Source organism: Schistocerca americana, chromosome 2 (genome assembly GCF_021461395.2).
Source record: "Schistocerca americana isolate TAMUIC-IGC-003095 chromosome 2, iqSchAmer2.1, whole genome shotgun sequence".
NCBI lineage: Eukaryota > Metazoa > Arthropoda > Insecta > Orthoptera > Acrididae > Schistocerca > Schistocerca americana.
This window is the reverse complement of record NC_060120.1, coordinates 788,719,496-788,740,143: the sequence shown is the minus strand read 5'-3', so window position 1 is coordinate 788,740,143 and position 20,648 is coordinate 788,719,496. Positions and strand designations below refer to the sequence as shown.

Here is a 20,648-nt window from a genome sequence, read left to right as displayed (position 1 = left end):
TTCTGTCACGGGTTCTGTCTCTTTGTCACAGGTACAAGTTGAGAATCAATCCTTGGTCTCTCCAGGTGATTCTTATCTCCTTAAGGATGCTCATCAATTTTGTCCAGTTGGCTCTATCAAAAGCCTTCTGCCAGTCAATAAAACAAGCACGAACTTCTCTGTTTACAGCCAAAAGTCTTTGTGACAAAATCCTCGCCATGCCATTGGTATCTCTGGCGTAGAAGCATGTAGACACTCATTTTTCCCCTCACTCTATTTGGGAGTGGAGCAGGATAGGGAGTGACTAGCAGTGATACAAGTTACCATTCGCCATGCAGTATATGGTGGCTTGTGGTGTTTGTGAGCAGATGTAGAGCACTGAAATAGCTTAGCCATTAGCTGCAGCAATAAACAATTGCTTGTCCGCAGAAGTCATGCTAGATTTCTTGATCTAAGCCAGGATAGTCACACACTACAATTTGCTGCTGACACTACTCAAATTGCCAAAGAAAATAATTACACACAGGCAATCCTGGAATCAGATTTGCTATTCAGAAAGACCAAGGAGTGGTTCATATCAAATAAAGTGAAAATAAATGAAAAAAACTTATTATGTGGTGTGCAGCCTCGACAAAAACATTCTGTGTTATGATGGAACATACCAAAATTCAGGAAAAAGCTCTCTTTGCGCAATATGAGCTCCAGAAAACAATGTTAGTACAGAGTCTGGAGGTACAAACAGCAAGCTCATATGCGCAGGCCGCACCACCATGGTATTGGACAAAAACCATATGCAACCTTCCCCCACCCACCGCTTTCAGAGCCGGTGGCGCCTTCTTCAGGCAGAAGGGTTGAGGGGGAAAGAAGAAGGGTGAATGAAAAGGACTGGAGAGGTCTACAAAAAGGGTATATTTCGGGAAAGTCGCCCAGAACTGCAGGTCAGGGGAGACTTACTGCATGGGATTTTTGGGGACTGAATCGGACCAGATTTGAAAACCAGAGAGCTTAAAGGTGGAAGGCAGGGTAATATGCCGGACAGAGATTACTGTTTAAACATCATACATTAGTTAATAAGAGTGAAAAGCTAAGTGCAATGCACATAACAGAGGTGGTGAAAAATAGACGGGTAAGAAATTGAAAGATGTAGAAACTAAAACGGAGTGAAGTAAGACTAGTTACTGTGAAGAAATGCTGAGACGGAAGAAATTAACATAAATTAAGGCCTGGTGGGTGGCGAGAACCAAGGACATGTTGTAGCACTACTTCCAACCTGCAGAGTTCTGAGAAACTGCTGTCTGGAGGAAGAATCCAGATGGTGCGTGTGGTGAAACAGGCACCGATGTTGTGATTGTCAAGTTGCATGCTCTGCAACAGGATATTGTGTCTTGCTATATACCCCTTCTGCCTATGCCCGTTCATCCTAATTGATAATTTGGTGGTAGTCATGCTGATGTAAAAGGCCGAACAGTGTTTACACAACAGGTGGTATATGACATGTCGTTTCACAGGTGGCTCTCCCTTTAATAGTATATGTTTTGCCAGTTACAGGGCTGCTATAGGTGGTGGTAGGAGGGTGCTTAGGGCAAGTCTTGCAGCAGGAATGGTCACAGGGGGTAGGAGCCATAGAGAAGGGTCTCACAAGAACTTCGCGGAGATTCGGAGGGCAAGAAAAAGCTGTCCTGATACTGCTGATCTCTCCAAAAAACAACTTCCTAGTACACCTCTGGTGACTCAGTATTATTCTGGTCTGGGATGTATTAACCAGCTACTTCTCAGGGTCATGACTCCATAAAATCATGCCCTGAAATGTGATCTATTTTGTCTGAAATCTCGCTCACCACATCTAGAACAGCTCCCCGAAATCTACCACTTTTCCTAGACCTCTCCAGTCCTTGTCATTCACTCCTCTTCCTTCCCCTTCAACCCATCTGCCTGAAGAAGGGTCCACAGTCCCTTTTACGTGTGTGTTCTGCTGCCACTTGGTGAGTAGATTTTTTATCTGTCCAGTTTAATTATTTGGCAAAAATTGATTGTTTTCATAGTGATGTTAAGGAAACAAATACTCAATCTTATACCTACCCTATTTAGCTGGTGGCCAGGTAACAGCAGCAATCTACAGATATAACTTCGTTTTTTGCGTTTGTAACTAAGGCTCTTTCTTTTTATTTTAGGTACAGTAATTTTTTGGTTTTGTGGAATTGCCCTGTACAAAAACAAATGTTTTACTTGCTTACATTGCTTCTTACACTGTCTTTGCAGTCTAAATGCCATAATTTGTCGTTTTTATATGAATATACTATATGTTATTATGACACTAAGGTGACAGAAAAGACGGTGGGACTAAATCAGGAAAACATGATTTTTTCTGTTGTGTCATCTCGTTTTTTTTGTAACATTATTCCTCTTTGAAACTGAGGACATTTGTGAGTATAAGAGTACTTAAATTACTTAATACACTAGGTCTATTTTTACAAATTCAGAATGGTTTCACATCTTACATAGTAACAGTGAATGATGCATATTTTATAAATAAGTCTGTTGACTTTCCATATTTCAGGTTCTTATTTCCAATAAGTATTTTGGAGTGGACGTACCAATGTCAGGGTTTGAAAAGTTCAGATGAGGCTTTCAGTTATCATTTGGTGAACCAGTTATACCTGTATATTATGAGAATCTGCTTCACTAGTGGCCTAGGGCAAAATTTGCTAACTTGTTTGGTTTTCATTGCATGAAAAGGATGTTTATTTAGATATTTTTATAGTTATGTTTGCTGATGATACATTTGCAAGGAAAACCAAGCTGCTTAGAGCAATTTTTCCATGGACCACCAGTGAATTAGTGTATCAGGATATACAGATGTGACTGCATAACTATATATCATACTTTATTCAAGCTCCTTTAGATGTGTAAGAAACTGGTATTTAACATCAACTGAGTTCTTCCTTTAGATGTGTAAGAAACTGGTATTTAACATCAACTGAGTTCTACTGTGGTGATTTGGTACCTACACTGTTAGATAATGTGTCTGCAGGCAAAATTAAATGGCTGACTACGCATGAACTACATGAGGTGTTGAGCCATTCTGAGATGTTCTTACAGTTGTATTTTTTTTTAACTTTGTTGCAAGTCATGGTCTGTTATTGTAAGACTACAGCTCTTTCTTTTGGAAATGATTTAGCGGATGAGAAATTGATGTCATGTTGGAAATTACTATTACTTAGTAATTTATTCTCTATTAAATATTGTAACTCTGAGGCACTAGGAATTATTCAGTTCTCCTGAGCAGTTTTCACTATTGCAAATGTATCAGCTTTGCATTGAAGAATTTACCTCTTTAAAGGTTAGAGCATGTCTCTGCTCTTAGTTTTTGATACAAAAGGCACAAGTTCACTAGATACTCCAGTTGATAAGTACATATAATAACAATATTGCTTCAAGTTGTTGACACTTGATGGTACTGAGCTTGTCTGTTCCTCTAAATACTATTGGAAGAACATTGGTGTTATTGCAAGTCTGAAGGGGATTCATTTGTAATATAAGAGACCAAATGCTATGTTGACCATGGCTGTAGTGTGCATCACATCTTAAGGCAGCCCAGTTTTTTGAACCATTCAGCTTATCTCCTCCTACTAACCCCCCAGCCAATAAGATTTAATCTTTCCTGAATGTCATACTGGATTGCTGAACGGCAATAGGAACACACTTCCAGACAGACTGTGAGTAGGCCATACATAAGTGAAGATTCAATTTTATTAACAGGTGTCCACAATGCCCCCCCTTCCCCCCGTCTCTCTCTCTCTCTCTCTCTCTCTCTCTCTCTCTCTCTCTCTCTCTCTCTCTCTCTCTCTCTCCCCCCTCTCTCCCCCCCTCTCCCTCTCCCTTTCTCTCTCTCGCTGCCTGTCACAGATGATGTGGTCAGGTGTCGATGTAACTTCGTACATGAACATACCATCAGCAGGTATGTAAATGATTGGGGCTTTAGAGTTGCAATTCTGTGTGACAGGTAAAACAACCACCAGAGTGCATTAGTGTTGTTTGTGTTGTTACCAGGCATGGTATTGTATATAAGGGTTATGAACAGTCAGATGTTGTGTGATCACTGTGGACACGGAGATGACACATACTCGTGCGATATAGTGTGTCAGCACCAGACAGTTTGAAAGGGGCATCATTACAGGTTTCCGTTTGCCAGGTGATCGAATCATGCTATATCCAGATTTATGGAGCATTCGGATGTGACAATGGTATGATGATGGACTGCATGGAAACATGAGGGCAGGCGTACTCACTATCAAGATTTTGCTCAGCTGTGTCTGACAGCAAAAAGGGACAATATTTCTTGATGGCATGGTGACTACCGAACAGTACATGAAGGTTTTGGAAGGTGATTTCTTCTCCATTGTCCAGAGTGACACTGATTTCAACAAGATGTTCATGCAAAATGGAGCTGGCCCAATTGAAGCAGGGGAGTGTTTTAATGTCCTGGAGAAGCACCACATTCTGGCTCCGGGGTACCCAGAGGCCACTGGCCAGGCCCTCAATTGACTGCCATATTCTCCGGCTCTGAACACATGTGACTCCTTTTGTGGGGCTATATTAATGACAAATTGCACAGGAATAACCCCAAAACCATCACTGAACTGAAAACAGCCATTCAGGAGGTCATGAACAGCATTGATGTTCCGATACTTCTGGGGGTCATGCAGAATTTTGAATTTCATCTGCGCTACATCATCACCAATGATGGGATGCATATTGAACATATCATAACCTAAATCTGAATATGTGTAGTGACGTTAACATGTTGAATAAAGTGTGTGCATGCTGTCGTTTGTAACTGATTTACCCTTTTTTTCATATATTTCAATAATTGTCACCCTGTACAAAATGTGAACCTATGCTTAGATTTAAAAATTGTCATAATGGTGCATATGGCTCTAGTTTCTGTGGTCTAATGATATTTATGTACTTAGTTGTGCTTTCAGTGGCCAAGAGTGGAGACAAATAATAGCAACTTGTCCTTGTCTGCAGTTTCAACGTTTTTATTTTCAGTGGAAACAGTTGAGCTCCTCATGTAATTTAAACAGTTTTCATACAGTCTAAGCAAACAACACTGTTGCTGTCAAGTGATATGAGCTACTTCTGTAAGAGCTAACGTGCATTCGTCAGTCTGCAGAATTTTGAATGATTGTATGACTTGTAACACTTCTTGCACTGTGAAATCTAAAAGCTTTAATGAATCATATTGGTCATATGGTGAGATGCAAATGTCTACAACCCAAATAAATGTTTTGGCATGTGCTTCCGTGTTATGTTATCAAATGTAAACTATCTTTGGTTAAGGCTGTCAATATCAGCAACTCATGCAGCATATGACCGCTCGCATAGCTTTTGGTATTGTTGAAATTTCAAACAGGCTGACACTATAAGAATTCTTTGACTGTTGTAAGTTCCTCAAATGACATGGTGACAACATCTTTCCATAATAATAATAATTATTAATGTCGTATGACTAGGGCCTCCCGTCAGGCAGACAGTTCGCCTGGTGCAAGTCTTTCAATTTGACGCCACTTCGGCAACTTGCGTGTCGATGGGAATGAAATGATGATGATTAGGACAACACAACATACAGTCCCTGAACGGAGAAAATCTCCGGCCCAGCCAGGGATCAAACCCGGGCCCTTAGGATTGACATTCTGTCGCGCTGACCACTCAGTTACCGGGGGCGGACATCTTTCCATACAAACAAAGTATACAACTGGGGTATTTTGGACTTAACCCAGCTGATAAACAAAGTTTGCTTGTACTTGATGTCTGATACCTTGCATGTGACCTAATGTTGATGGAGGCAGTGAACATATGTATCCTAGTCTTCACTTCATGTTAATAAATGACTGGAATGATGCTGGGTGGGCTGGCCGAAATATGCTGATGTTTCAGTGATTGAGATGGCTGTCTGAGCTACTGGTAAAGTGAGTTTGTCTTTTCTGTCTACTGATCCAATAGCTTTAATAAGGCTTGTTCTGTAGCTTGAAGGTTGTACTCTCAAGGACATCATTGCTACTTTTATGGCCGTAGTGTATTCACTGACACATACAGAGTGCTATTACAGTAGATGATCACAAAATAATCATTTCCTATTCCTTCACATGGCTGGTGGTCATAACCTTTAATGTGTGACAGTCCAATGAGAGAATTATCAGTTGTTGTTGTTGTTGTTGTGGTCTTCAGCCCTGAGACCGGTTTGATGCAGCTGTCCATGCTACTCTATCCTGTGCAAGCTTCTTCATCTCCCAGTACCTACTGCAACCTACATCCTTCTGAATCTGCTTAGTGTATTCATCTCTTGGTCTCCCTCCGATTTTTACCCTCCACGCTGCCCTCCAAAACTAAATTGGTGATCCCTTGATGCCTCAACACATGTCCTACCAACCGATCCCTTCTTCTAGTCAAGTTGTGCCACAAACTTCTCTTCTCCCCAATCCTATTCAATACTTCCTCATTAGTTATGTGATCTACCCATCTAATCTTCAGCATTCTTCTGTATCATCACATTTCAAAAGCTTCTATTCTCTTCTTGTCCAAACTATTTACCGTCCATGTTTCACTTTCATACAGGGCTACACTCCATACAAACACTTTCAGAAATGACTTCCTGACACTTAAATCTATACTAGATGTCAACAAATTTCTCTTCTTCAGAAACGCTTTCCTTGCCATTGCCAGTCTACATTTTATATCCTCTCTACTTTGACCATCATCAGTTATTTTGCTTCCAAATAGCAAAATTCCTTTACTACTTTAAGTATCTCATTTCCTAATCTAATTCCCTCAGCATCACCCGACTTAATTCGACTACATTCCATTATCCTCGTTTTGCTTTTGTTGATGTTCATCTTATACCCTCGTTTCAAGACACTATCCATTCCATTCAGCTGCTCTTCCAAGTCCTTTGCTGTCTCTGACAGAATTACAATGTCATCGGCGAACCTCAAAGTTTTTATTTCTTCTCCATGGATTTTAATTCCTACTCCGAATTTTTCTTTTGTTTCCTTCACTGCTTGCTCAATATACAGATTGACTAACATCGGGGAGAGACTACGACCCTGTCTCACTCCCTTCCCAACCACTGCTTCCCTTTGATGTCCCTCGACTCTTATAACTGCCATCTGGTTTCTGTACAAGTTGTAAATAGCCTTTCGCTCCCTGTATTTTACCCCTGCCACCTTCAGAATTTGAAAGAGCGTATTCCAGTCAACATTGTCAAAAGCTTTCTCCAAGTCTACAAATGCTAGAAACGTAGGTTTGCCTTTCCTTAATCTAGCTTCTAAGATAAGTCGTAGGGTCAGTATTGCCTCACATGTTCCAACATTTCTACGGAATCCAAACTGATCTTCCCCGAGGTCGTCTTCTACTAGTTTTTCCATTCGTCTGTAAAGAATCCGCGTTAGTATTTTGCAGTCGTGACTTATTAAACTGATAGTTCGGTAATTTTCACATTTGTCAACACCTGCTTTCTTTGGGATTGGAATTATTACATTCTTCTTGAAATCTGAGGGTATTTCGCCTGTTTCATACATCTTGCTCACCAGATGGTAGAGTTTCGTCAGGACTGGCTCTCCCAAGGCTGTCAGTAGTTCTAATGGAATGTTGTCTACTCCCGGGGCCTTGTTTCGACTCAGGTCTTTCAGTGCTCTGTTAAACTCTTCATGCAGTATTATATCTCCTATTTCATCTTCATCAACATCCTCTTCCATTTCCATAATATTGTCCTCAAGTACATCGCCCTTGTATAGACCCTCTATATACTCCTTCCACGTTTCTGCTTTCCCTTCTTTGCTTAGAACTGGGTTTCCATCTGAGCTCTTGATATTGATACAAGTGGTTCTCTTTTCTCTGAAGGTCTCTTTAATTTTCCTGCCAGAAAGAAATGCCAAGTCCTTAAAAACCTACACCATTGAACAGTAACCTTCTGTATGCTTTCAGAAATCAAACTGATTTCTAGCAAAAGTGAACTGTGCAGTTTGCTGAGTAAGAGATGCAAAGAGATCAAAATATGAAGTAAAGTGTCACTGTCTTATGCTGTGCTATCTACTGCTGTGGATATCAGTTTACATCCATGTCATGTGAGTGATCGAGCTGTGCTACTTCATGAAGTTAAGAGTATCCATGTTCACTTTACCATGAGCTGCTTCCATGCTTCACCATATTCGAGTATCTGAACAAGGCGAAATAAAGCTTGAGGAGGCAACTTTCTGATTTCCAGTTCAGCAGGGGCTTGACACTAAAAGGATTTGTGTGTTTTTGTTTGTTTGTTTCCTCATGCCATCAAAACAACTCTGTACATTTCAGTTGCTCATGAGTGTGTTTCCACATGTAAAAATTAAATTGTGTTGTCACTCCTTACAAAGTGGTAACCTGAAAGTATGAAACATTGGGACAGCATTAAAAGTTGCATAATGTATAACTTGCTACTGGAACTGGTTAAACACAGAAAAATGTTTGCAGATGCTTGTACACAAACAGTTATTATGATCTACATAGTATCCCAGAATCCAATTGCAACTGAGTAGACAATTTCTTGATGCTTTCCACCAGAATAATAAGAGGAGGGCACTCACAGTGAATTACATACAATTCACTCAAATGCTTTGTTCTCAGTAAATTTTTATTTCCTAACACCTTTTGCCCAAACGTGGATTAAATCAGAATTGTGAGGAGGATTTTCAAGAGGCGTCCAACGTATTTCATGGAGTTGTCAGTCATTGTAACTGCTGCTCCTTATTTGTCATGAAAAAATGTAATGTTATGAATCAGTTGCTGACGTTGGTTGTTGAAGTAAACAGCTTTCACTTTACCAACAGCTTTCAATAGTGTGTCAAATTCCTTGTTTTTCTATAAGGAAGGAATTCAATGAGCAGTGCACCTTTTGAATCACAAAAGCCTGTCACTACCACTTTCTCTACTAACAGGAGAGTTCTAGTCTTGACAAGGGCACTGTCTCTTCTTTTCCTCGGCTTCATTCCCTAGTTTTCTGACATGTAGTGATAAACCCATGCCTCATTGCGGGCCAGAATTTGTAGTTTCCTTCACTACAAAGATGTGTCACTGTCTCCTTGTTACTGAGAATAACATGAACATTTCATATAGTTAAGCCCATGTCTGATGCAGTCTGTACTAATCTATAATAATGCAAACAAAATCCTTAGTCACACTTATTTGGATTAATATAGTACGCCCTTGATGTAGCTATTGTTTACTGAGAGTTTATTTAGTGCGTCCTAATAAAGTTGTGTAAAAGAGAATTTATTTTTGGAGTGATGATAGTGGGTACAAGGACTGGACAGAACGATGTGTACGCACTTTTAATGCCATGGAAAGCCACCTTTATCGCCCAAAGTAACCTTAAACCTAGTGGAATTTGATATTTATAAACCCTGAACAGAGATGATGCGATTTTACAGCATTCGCTGCAGAGGAAACATTTTAATTCCTTAAGAAATGTTAGATGAGAGTAATAAGTCCTTAATTTCACTACTATAGCCACAGTAGCTTAATAACACACTTACCTGGTGGTTGCTGTGACCAGGGGAAATGTCATTTCATTTTCATATTTTTAAACCATTCAGCAACATTTCTGTGTCAGCTGGTGCTTAATCATCTGGAAATATGCTGTTCCCTTTTGGAACAATGCATTTGATTAAAAAGTCATCAAAAATCTTGAAAGACTGTACCAGTTACCTTTCCTTCCATTGTGACTATGTATCCACCGAAAATCACTATATGTCTGGCCAAATCACTATCAAACTCCCACCTGGTTCTGCCATCTTAAGAAGACTTCCAGATTTTGTAATTAATGTACAGCTACTTCTATATCTATACTCTGCAAACCACCATGAGGTGCATGGCAGAGGGTACATCCCATTGTACCAGTTATTAGGGTTTTTTCTTGTTCCAGTCACGTATGGAGCGTGGGAAGAACGATTGTTTGTATGCCTCAGTGCATGCAGTAATTATTCTAACCTTATCCTCGTGATCCCTGTGTGAGCGATATGTAGGGGGCTGTAGTATATCCCTAGAGTAATCATTTAAAGCTGGTTCTTGAAATTTTGTTAATAGACTTTCTCAAGATAGTCTACATCTGTCTTCTAGAGTCTGCCATTTCAATTCCTTCAGTATCTCTGTGACTCTCCCATGGATGAAACAAACCTGTGACCATTCGTGCTGCCCTTCTCTGTATATGTTCCATATCCCCAGTTAATCTTATCCGTTAGGGGTCCCACACACTTGAGCAATATTCTAGGATGGGTCGCATGAGTAATTTGTAAGCAATCTCTTTCATAGACTGATTGCTCTTCCCCAGTATTCTACCAATAAACTGAAGTCTACCACCTGCTTTATCTATGACTGTACCTATGTGATCATTCCATTTCATATCCCTACAATGTGTCACACCCAGGTACTTACATGAGTTGGCCAATTCCAGCAGTGTCTCATTAATATAATAGTCATAAGATACTATGTTTTTTCATTTTGTGAAGTGCAAAATTTTATATTTCTGAACATTTAGAGCGAGTTGCCAATCTCTGCATCATGTTGAATTCTTATCAAGATCTGTCTGAATATTTATGCAGCTTTTCTTAGATATAGATATAGATAACTGCATCATCTGCAAAAAGCCTGATTTTACTATTAATATTGTCTGTCACAAATTTCACTCAGTACCTCATATGATAGTACTTTCAACAATAAACATAGGTGCAGTACTGAGTCAAATGTTTTGTGGAAATCAAGAACTATTGCATCTACTTGGGTGCCTTGATGCAAAGCTTTCAGTATGTCATGCGAGAAAAGTGCAAGTTGGGTATCACATGATCGATGTTGTCGAAAAACATGCTGGTTGCCATTGAGGAGGTAATTCTGTTCAAGATTGTGTTCTTCATAAACAAACATGTTTGCATTAGGGAACAGATATGTAAACAAGTTAACAATGAGTAAAATTTTTGAAAACATTATCAGCGATCTTTTAAAATAAAAATTTAAAGATTAAAAACAGTTTTGATCGCAACTTTTTATTTTTATTCGAGTGACCGGTTTCGCATGGAATAACTGCTTCAGCGTCAAAAGTCGGCACAACTTACTTCACGGAGTCCACCTACCGTTGTGGAGTCTGAAGATGGTTCTTAAATAGAATCGAAACCGGTCACTCCAATAAAAATAAAAAGTTGTGATCAAGACTGCTTTTAATCTTTAAATGAGTAACAACCTAAAACTAGAACCAGACAACTACAAGAAAGGTTTACTTCAGTCAGTGGTTGAGATTTAGAGCTCCTTACACCACTGAAGCTGCTGCTTTTCATTACTTCAGTTTACAAAAGCTTTTCATTACTTCAGTTTACATAAGTTTGAAAACAGCATTTCTACTCTCAAAAGTTTGTTTATGCAGTTCCCTTTGCATTGCTTTCTTTGGCACTGAATTCACAAAACTATTATTAAATTCAATAGTCATTTTTGTGCTAATGATCATTTACTCTTTACTACCCTTTCACCTTTATCAGTAAATTTTATTTTCGTCCACTCCTGTGAACAACGTACCTTGTCATGAGAATAGAAACACCTGTTCTATGTACCCTGGCTCATTTGCACCTACTGCCCACATACACCAACTGTGATGTTGGGGACAGTTTGTGGTTTTTGTAAGATTGTAATCTTCATTGTGATGATGGATTGTCTCATTACTACAACAGTCACGGGCACATTGATGAACCAAAGCACTTCCAGGAATGTTTAAGTGCAATGGCAAACCAAAAGACAATATTAGTACATTGAAAGTAAGTCAAGATCACGTGATGGTGTTGACAGTATTGTCTACAGCTCTTGTACATTTAACTTTCTGACAACTGTGGATATTTAGGAAGATGTTAGTTGAACTGATCTTTTAGCTATTGTCCACATAGCCAAAAATTAAATTGTTTCCTCAAATGAATAAATAAATAAGTAAAGAATGGCCGTATCTTTTATTTCAGATCTCTACCTGCTGAACTGGAAATCAGAAAGTTGCCTCCTCAAGCTTTATTTCGTCTTGTTCAGATACTCGAATATGGTGAAGCATGGAAGCAGCTCATGGCCATTATTCCTAAAACTGGATCTGATACATCTGAGATGAAATACAAAGTGGAACATGTAAAGTGAGTAATTTATTGCACAGCAAATGGTATAACTGATTCATCTATTTAAGTCTTTTTATTGTGGAAAGGAGATGACTGGAAGTTCAGGAATTTCAATCTCTTTGCAAGGATTCTTCATGTACACTTCCATATAAGAAAGCATTTATTTATGTCAGTTTTATTTTCAATTTTATTAAAAACATTATAGAAACTTTGTAAATCAGAGAGTTCAGTGAAATAACAACAGATATTTGTTCCTGTTCCATGAACTCCTTGCCTCAGAAAAGAAAACTAATATGGTATCATAAAGTCAAGGTATTTTTTGAAAACCTTCAGTATTTCTTTTTTGTTACCTCCTGTTCTCTTATTATTGGTCCAAGTTCATTTATTTGCTCGTCTTTGTTTTTCTTCTTATTATATCTTACAGGTGCCATTATTAATCAGCCTCATTTCTTTAATGCCACCAAGGCAGTTGTAATCTTAGTACTATTTTATGTCAGTAATTGTTTTGAGGATATGAGATAACTCTTTGTTGCCAGTCTGCTGTGTGTCAGCATAGAGTTCTTACATATGAATCCCCTATCCTCTTTCTTTATTGCTTAGCTCTCAATGCCTTGCTCAGTCAGAAGTTGCAGGTAAGGAATCTAAAGATTATGGCCATGCTTTTTGGCAGTTAGTACTGAGCCGCTGCTTTCTTGTTTACCCTCCCTCTCTCTCCCTCCCTCCCTCCCTCCCTCCCTCCCTCCCTCCCTCCCTCTACGTCTATTTATTTCATGCTGGGTATGCATTTCTGCTTTACTTTGTTTCTGATATTACTGTCCTTTGACACTCTACAGTGTCTTATGTCAGTACTGTTGTAAGATTATTTTACACTGAAGTAACAAAAATCATGGGAGACATCCTAATATTGTGTCAGACCTTCTTTTGCCTGATGTAGTGCAGGAACTCAGTGTGGCGTTGACTCAACAAGTTGTTGGAAGTCCCCTGAATAAATATTGAGCCATGATGCCTCTATAGCCATCCATAACTGGGACAGTATTACCAGTCCAGGAGCTCATGCACAAACTGACCTCTTGATTATGTCCCATAAATGATTTTTGGCGTGATTTATGTTAGTCGATCTGGGTGGCCAAGTCATCCATTTGAATTGTCCAGAATGTTCTTCAAACCAGCCGCAAGCAATTGTGACCTGGTAACATGATGCATTGTCATCCATAAAAATTCCATTGTTGTTTGGGAATACGGTCCATGAATGGCTGCAGAAGGTCTCAAGGTAGGCTAACATAACAATTTCCAGTCAGTAGTCAGTTCATTTGTACCAGAGGATGTAGTCCATTCCATGTAAACACAGCCCACACCATTATGGAGCCACCGCCAGCTTGCACAGTGCCTTGTTGTTGACAGATTTGGTCCATGGCTGCATGGGGTCTTCATTAAACTTGAACCCAGCCATCAGCTCTTACCTATCGAAATTGGTGCTCATCTGACTGGGCCATGGTTTTCCAGTCATCTAGAGTCCAACTGATATGGTCACAAGCCCAGGAGAGACACTGCAGGCAATGTCGTGCAGTTAGCAAAGGCACTCACGTCATTCATCTGCTGCCATAGCCCATTAACGCCAAATTTTGCCATACTGTCATAACACATGTGTTAGGACACACTGAAGTGCCAAAGAAACTGGTATAGGCATGCATATTCAAATAGAGAGATAATGTAAACAGCAGAACACGGGGGTGCATTCGGCAGTGCCTATATAAGACAAGTGTCTGGCGCAGTTGTTAGATCAGTTACTGCTGCTACAACGGCAGGTTATCAAGATTTAGATGAGTTTGAGTGTGGTGCAATAGTTGGTGCACGAGTGATGGGACTCAGCATCTCTGAGGGGAAGTGGGGATTTTCCCTTACAAACCTTTCACAAGTGTACCATGAATATCAGAAATCGGGTAAAACATAAAATCTCAGACATTGCTATAGCCTGAAAATGATTCTGCAAGAATGGGACCAATGACAACTGAAGAGAATCGTTCAACATGACAGAAATAAAACCCTTTCACAGACTGCTGCAGATTTCAATGCTGGGCTATCAACAAATGTCAGCGTGTGAACCCTTCAACTAAACATCCTCGATATGGGCTCTCAAAGCTGAAAGCCCACTCGTATATCCTTGATGACTGCACAACACAAAGGTTTATGCCTCACCTGAATCTGTCATTACTGACATTGGACTGTGGATGACTGGAAACACATTGCCTGGTTGGACAACTCTCATTTCAAATTGTATCGAGTGAATGGAGGGGTATGGAGACAATTTCATGAACCCATGGATCCTGCACGTCAGCAGGGAGCTGTTCAAGCTGGTGGAGGCTCTGTAAAGGTGTGGGGCATGTGCAGTTGCAGTGATACGGGGCCCATAACATGCCTAGATAATAAAATTAAAACAATCTGGAATGTGATAAAGAGAGAAACGGGGACTGTAAACTACACCAAAGACAAAAATATTGTTTTAACTGTTGACAACTCAGAGATAACTAATAGTGAGGAAATTGCTGAAATCTTTAACCAACATTTTTTAACTGTCCCATCACAGATAGGTTGCCATGGTTCTGTAGATAAAGCTGCCTGTATAATGAAAAATAATTTTCCAGAACCTTTCAGTCAAATAAGTGTGCTTCCCATTACTGCCAATGAAATCAAAAAAATCATACAGTCTTTGAAAAATAAACATTCTGCTGGTATCGACGATATTTCAAGCAAGCTGTTGAAGGCTTGCTGTAGTGAAGTGACCAAAGTTTTGCCTCACATCTGCAACACATCCATGCAACAAGGAGTGTTTCCAGACAGAATGAAATACTCTGTTGTCAGGCCCCTGTACAAAGCAGGGGATGCTACAAATGTGTCAAACTACTGCCCTCTCTCTCTCTATTAACAACATTTTCAAAAGTCCTGGAAAAAGCTCTGTACAACAGGATTGTGGCACACCTTGGTGACCTGAACATCATTAACAGTCAGCAGTTTGGTTTTCAAAAGGGAGTTTCAATAGATAACGCAGTTTTCTCATTCACAAATGATGTTCTAGAGTCTATAAACAGCAAGAGGCTGCCAATTGGTGTCTTATCCGACCTATCAAAGGCGTTTGACTGTGTAGATCACCAGATACTCTTCAAGAAGGCCTGTAATTATGGAATTACAGGACCTGTAGGGAACTGGTTAAAATCGTACCTCGAAAATAGGATGCAGAAGATTATTCTAGATGTTTCAGATAGTGTATCACAATATATAGTGGACTCTGAGTGGGGAATTGTGCAGCATGGAGTGCCACAGGGATCAGTGCTTGGGCCCTTGCTGTTCCTCATATATGTTAATGACCTGCCTTTATCCATCAATAAGAAGTGTAAATTTACAATGTTCGCTGATGATACGAGCATTGTGGTGGATAATGTGTCAACTACTGACTTAGAATCCGAGGTCAATGATATCCTTAAAGAAGTTCTGGGTTGGTTTAGTATTAACTCCCTTTCAATAAACCTGAAAAAAACCAATTTTATCCAGTTCCAGACAACCCACAAAAACCCAAAAGAAATAGTTATCACACAGAATGATCAGATGATAAAGCAAGTGTACTTATCAAAATTCCTAGACGTATACGTGGACAGTAAGCTGAACTGGGAACATCACGTTCTACAAACACTAAAACGGCTGACGTCGGCAACATTTGCTTTACGAATTTTGTCACGCTTCAATGACATTACCATCTCAAAGTCAGCTTACTTTGGCTATTTTCATTCAGTCATGTGTTATGGCATCCTCTTCTGGGGCAATACACCTGCCGCAAAGAAAATCCTCACAGCACAAAAAAGAGCATTAAGAATCATTTGTGGTGTACCCCCACGAACCTCATGTTGAAATCTTTTTAAATGACTTGAAATACTGACAGCAACATCTCAGTACATATATTCACTGATGTGCTTCATAATAAATAACCCCACTCTGTATGAAATGAATTGCCTACATCATGAACATAACACCAGAAGAAAAGAGGATTTCCACTGTGAGTTAAAGAACTTGACACTTATTTAGAAAGGGGTAAAGTACACTGGAACGAAAATTTTCAATTCCCTACCCAACAGCATCAAAAGTATAAGGAGTAGTACATCAGTATTTAAATGTAGCTTGAAAAATTATTTACCTGAGACCTCACTTTATTCACTAGAGGAATTCTTTCAGAGAAATAAGTAAAACCCAGATTGGAAAGATGTTTTTAAATTTTTTGACACTGTTTACTGTTAAACTAACGTAATAATGCCCTAATGTAAAAATTCCTTTTTTTCTCATTTCCATTTTTGGGTCACTTTTAATCCCAAAGTGGGAAGTTTTGATTACTGTTCAAGGTTAAAATAGATGCAATAATGCCCTGAATATGAAACTGCTATCTTCACATTTATGTTGACTAGTTTTTAAGCTAATAAGTATGACTTTTGTGCACTGTTATTAATACTATAACAATGTCTTTATTCTATGTATTTTATTATGTACATTGACACGTTCCACATCTGAGTGACTTGCTCACATGTACAGATCTATGGAACAAGTATATAAATAAATAAATAAATAAAAACTCCGACAGGTGACACATATGTAAACATCTTGTCTGATCACCTGCATCCATTCAGGTCCATTGTGCATTTTGATGGACTTGAGCAATTCCAGCAGGACAAAGCAACACCCCACACATCCTGAATGGCTTCAGAAACACTCATATGAGTTTAAACACTTTTGCTGGCCACCAAACTCCCCAGACATGAACATTATTGAGGATATGTGGTATGCCTTACAAAGTGCTGTTCAGAAGAGAACTCCACTCACTCGTACTCTTATGATTTATGGACAGCCCTGCAGGATTCGTGGTGTCAGTTCCCTCCAGCACTACTTCAGGCATTAATCAAGTCCACGCCCCATCATGTTGCAGCACTTCTGTGTGCTCAAGTGGGCGTTGCACGACACTAGGGAGGTGTACCAGTTCCTTTGGCTCTTCAATGTATACATTATATGACTACCATTTTGTGGTAAAAGTCTGTTAATTCATGTCATGTGGCTATAATCATTTCAGAAATCTTTTCACATGAATCACCTCGTACAAATGACAACTCTGCCAATGCACTGCTCTTTTATACCTTGCGTACGCGATACTACCACTGTCTGTACGCTTGTGTATTGCTGCCTAATGTTTTGGCATTTTTACCCACTGATTAAGTAGGTATAAGTTCGCTAAAATTATGAGACAGTATGGCTGGCCAGTGCCAATAGATACTTACAAAAGTACCAGAAAGCACACTATCTTTTGGATGAGAAGGATTGGGAAAATGGAGGAGGAAGAGATATCAGAGAGAGTAGGAGGTCAGAGCAAGTATCTTGGCACACACTGTGCCAGCTTCAATCCGGTGATTATGAGAACAGAGTGAGAAGTAAAGATGGAATAAAAGGATGAAAAATGAAATTAATAGGGCAAGTAAGAACTAAGAAGAAAATGTGACTTGTGTGGGGGAGGTGAGAAAAAAGGCAAAGAAGCAACAAGCAGTAAAGAAAATAATTAAATAAGACATAATAAATAAAAATAACATGATCATAATTATTGAAAACAATGGACGGGGATTATATGTTAGTATGTTAACGGAGGTTAACTTGAGGAGGATTTTGGGATAAAAGGATATGTTGCAGGGCAAGCTCCCATCTCCTCATGCTTGCAGCCAGAGGTAAAAATATGACTATGAAGTCTTTCGTGATGGAGTCCTTGCATAAAAAGTTCTCAGTTTACTTCCTGCATCAAATTTGAATAAAATCCCGAGCTTTCGATGATTACCTCCATCATCTTCGTCAGGGGTAAAACTGACAGTTTTACCTCTGACAAAGATGATGGAGGTAGTCATTGAAACTCGGGATTTTATCCGAATCTGTGCGGCAAGTAAACCGAGAACTTTTTATGCAGAGGTAAAAATATGTTTTTATAGGGCTGTGGTGTTTTGATTATCAGTAGAATATAGAGTCTGCATGGCTGTTTTTTTCATAATAGGCATCTATTTTTTTCATAATAGGCATTTGGTGATACATACCTTGCAGTCAGCATGTTGTTACACAACTGGATTGAGGCAATAATAGTCAATGTGACTTTGCTTATGTCCTGTTGTTCCATAGGGCAGCAGTAAAGACCTTCCATCTGTTTCTGTTGGCAGACAAACATTTCATTTCACTCCATGTTTTACCAGCTTTCAGAGCGTCTTCTTCCACTGTTAATTTCCATATATTTTTTGGGCGGGCACGTCTAAGTGTACCTTGTGGGTTCCAATCCAGTGCTGCCTTTTCAACAGCTCCTTGTTGTTTGCGTATTATGTGACCAATCAACCTCCATTTTCTTTCCTTTATTTGTTCACAGATTGATTGCTGGTTCGTCATCTCCCACAATTCATCATTTGATATAACATCTGGCCACCTCACATTTATAATTTGCCGAAGACGCCAGTTTATGAAGACTTGCAGCTGGTTCACAGTCATGTTTGTTACCTTCCATGTTTCGCAACTATACAGGAGGACTGACTTTATGTTGTTATTGAACAAGCGCAGCTTGGTTTGTCTCGAGATGTTCTTGTTATGGCAGACAGGGTACAGTTGTACAAAGGCTCCATTTGCCTTCCATATCTGACTCTTTACATCCTCCTCGGTCCCTCCATCTTTACAGACGGTACTGCCTAGATATACAAGAGTCTACTTGTTCCAATTCTTTTCCATACACTGTTAGCTTTGCTTGTTTTTTAGATCGCATTCTCATTTCCTTAGTTTTCTGAACATATATTGTAAGACCTGCAATTTCTGCTTCCTCTTTCAGTCTTTCCAACTTTTCTTCTTTGTTGCGCAATCTTTGTGAGAGCAGACAGATATCGTCAGCAAAGTCGAGGTTTTCAAGCCTGTCTTGCATTCCTCACTGAATATCTCTTCTCCTACCCTCAACAACTCTTTTCATTACACTGTCCAGTACCAACAAGAATAAGGTAGGTGACAGAATACATCCCTGCCTCACCCCAGCATTTGTTTGGATAGATTCAGTAAGTTGGGCATTGTGTAGCACCCTACGTTCATATCCATCATACATGGCTTTAATAATATTGATTATCTTTGATGGTATACCATACTCTTCCAAGGCATGCCACATAACTAGCCTATTAAGAGTCAAATGCCTTTTCAAAATCAATAAATGTAAGGTAGAGTGTGTTCTGCCACGCTGCACTCTGCTCAAGTATTATATGCAATGTGTTGATGAGATTGACACAACTTCTGTGCTCTGTACACTCAACTTGCTTTTTTCTCAGTTGTGCCTCGACTGAGTCCTTGATATGATTTAGCATCAGTCTATAGAGTACTTTACTTGGTACAGATAGGAGGGTGATGCCTCGCCAGTTATTACTGTTGGTAGTATCCCCTTTCTTTGGCAACTTAATAATCAGCCCTTCTTTCCAATCCTCTGGTATTTTCTCTTCTGACCATATCTTCTCAAACAATGGATGCGGTAGATTTATGGTGGTGTCAGTGTCTGCTTTTAACACCTCAGGTGCAATATTATCCATTCCTGGAACCTTCCCGTTCTTTATCTGTTTGAGAGCTATTTTAATTTCAGTCTTAGTTGGTGTGCTTACATTGATTCTGTGACTGGCATCTGAAAAATTCCATTGCCTCTCCCTCTCTTCAGGTTGCACTCTGTTTAAGACTTCAGAAAAATGTTCTCTCCATCTTCTAAGTTGGTCTTCTTCCGTCATTAACAGTCGACCCTCCTTGCCTTTCACAGGTCTGTTCTTGTTGATACCTTTTTTGGACAACATTCTAGTGATGCGGTACGGTTCTTTTGTGCCACCCATTGCTGCAGCTCTCTCTCCTCTCAGAACTTGCTCATCCATCCACTTTCTCTTATCATTCCTCACACTCCTCTTTATATGAGAGTCAGTAGCTGCTTACTCAGCTTGCATTCGAGTTTTCTGCTGTCTTGTTTTACTCATATTTAATCTTGCCTGAATCTCCTTCCTACAGCTGATCAAATTCCATGTATGATCCAATCTTTCTTCAAATGGTTTTTAAAGCCAAGGACCTGTTTGCTCACATTGCAGTAGATGTCCTTCATCTGAGTCCATGTATCATCAACATTGTTTTCATCATTTTCCTGTGCTTCTTGGAGTGCCTCGTAGCAGTTCCTTAGCTCAACACAGAAAGCTTCTTGTTTTGCTGTTATTCTAAGTTTTCCCACATCATATTTTTTGTTCTGTTGTTCAAACTTTCTATTTGTAGCAATGATTTTTAGTCTAAAATTTGCAACAATAAGGTGGTGATCACTGCCAACATCAGCCCTACGTTTATTTCTCATGTTCATCAGTGACTTTCTAAATTTTTTGCTTAGCACTATATGATCAATTTGGTTTTCCGTTCTGTGACCAGGTGATACCCATGTAACGTTATGGCAATTCT

At 39.5% G+C, this 20,648-nt stretch overlaps 1 protein-coding gene across 4 annotated transcripts in view; it reads left to right on the top strand.

The window, feature by feature from the left end:
- LOC124595025 (interleukin-1 receptor-associated kinase 4-like) overlaps nucleotides 1–20,648 on the top strand; it is a 126,589-nt gene that overhangs the window by 7,259 nt on the left and 98,682 nt on the right. For all 4 annotated transcript variants that reach the window (XM_047133582.1, XM_047133584.1, XM_047133583.1 and 1 more), the window contains exon 2: nucleotides 12,006–12,167. In XM_047133582.1, coding sequence (XP_046989538.1) covers nucleotides 12,006–12,167 — 162 coding nt within the window. The remainder of the gene's footprint in view (nucleotides 1–12,005; nucleotides 12,168–20,648) is intronic.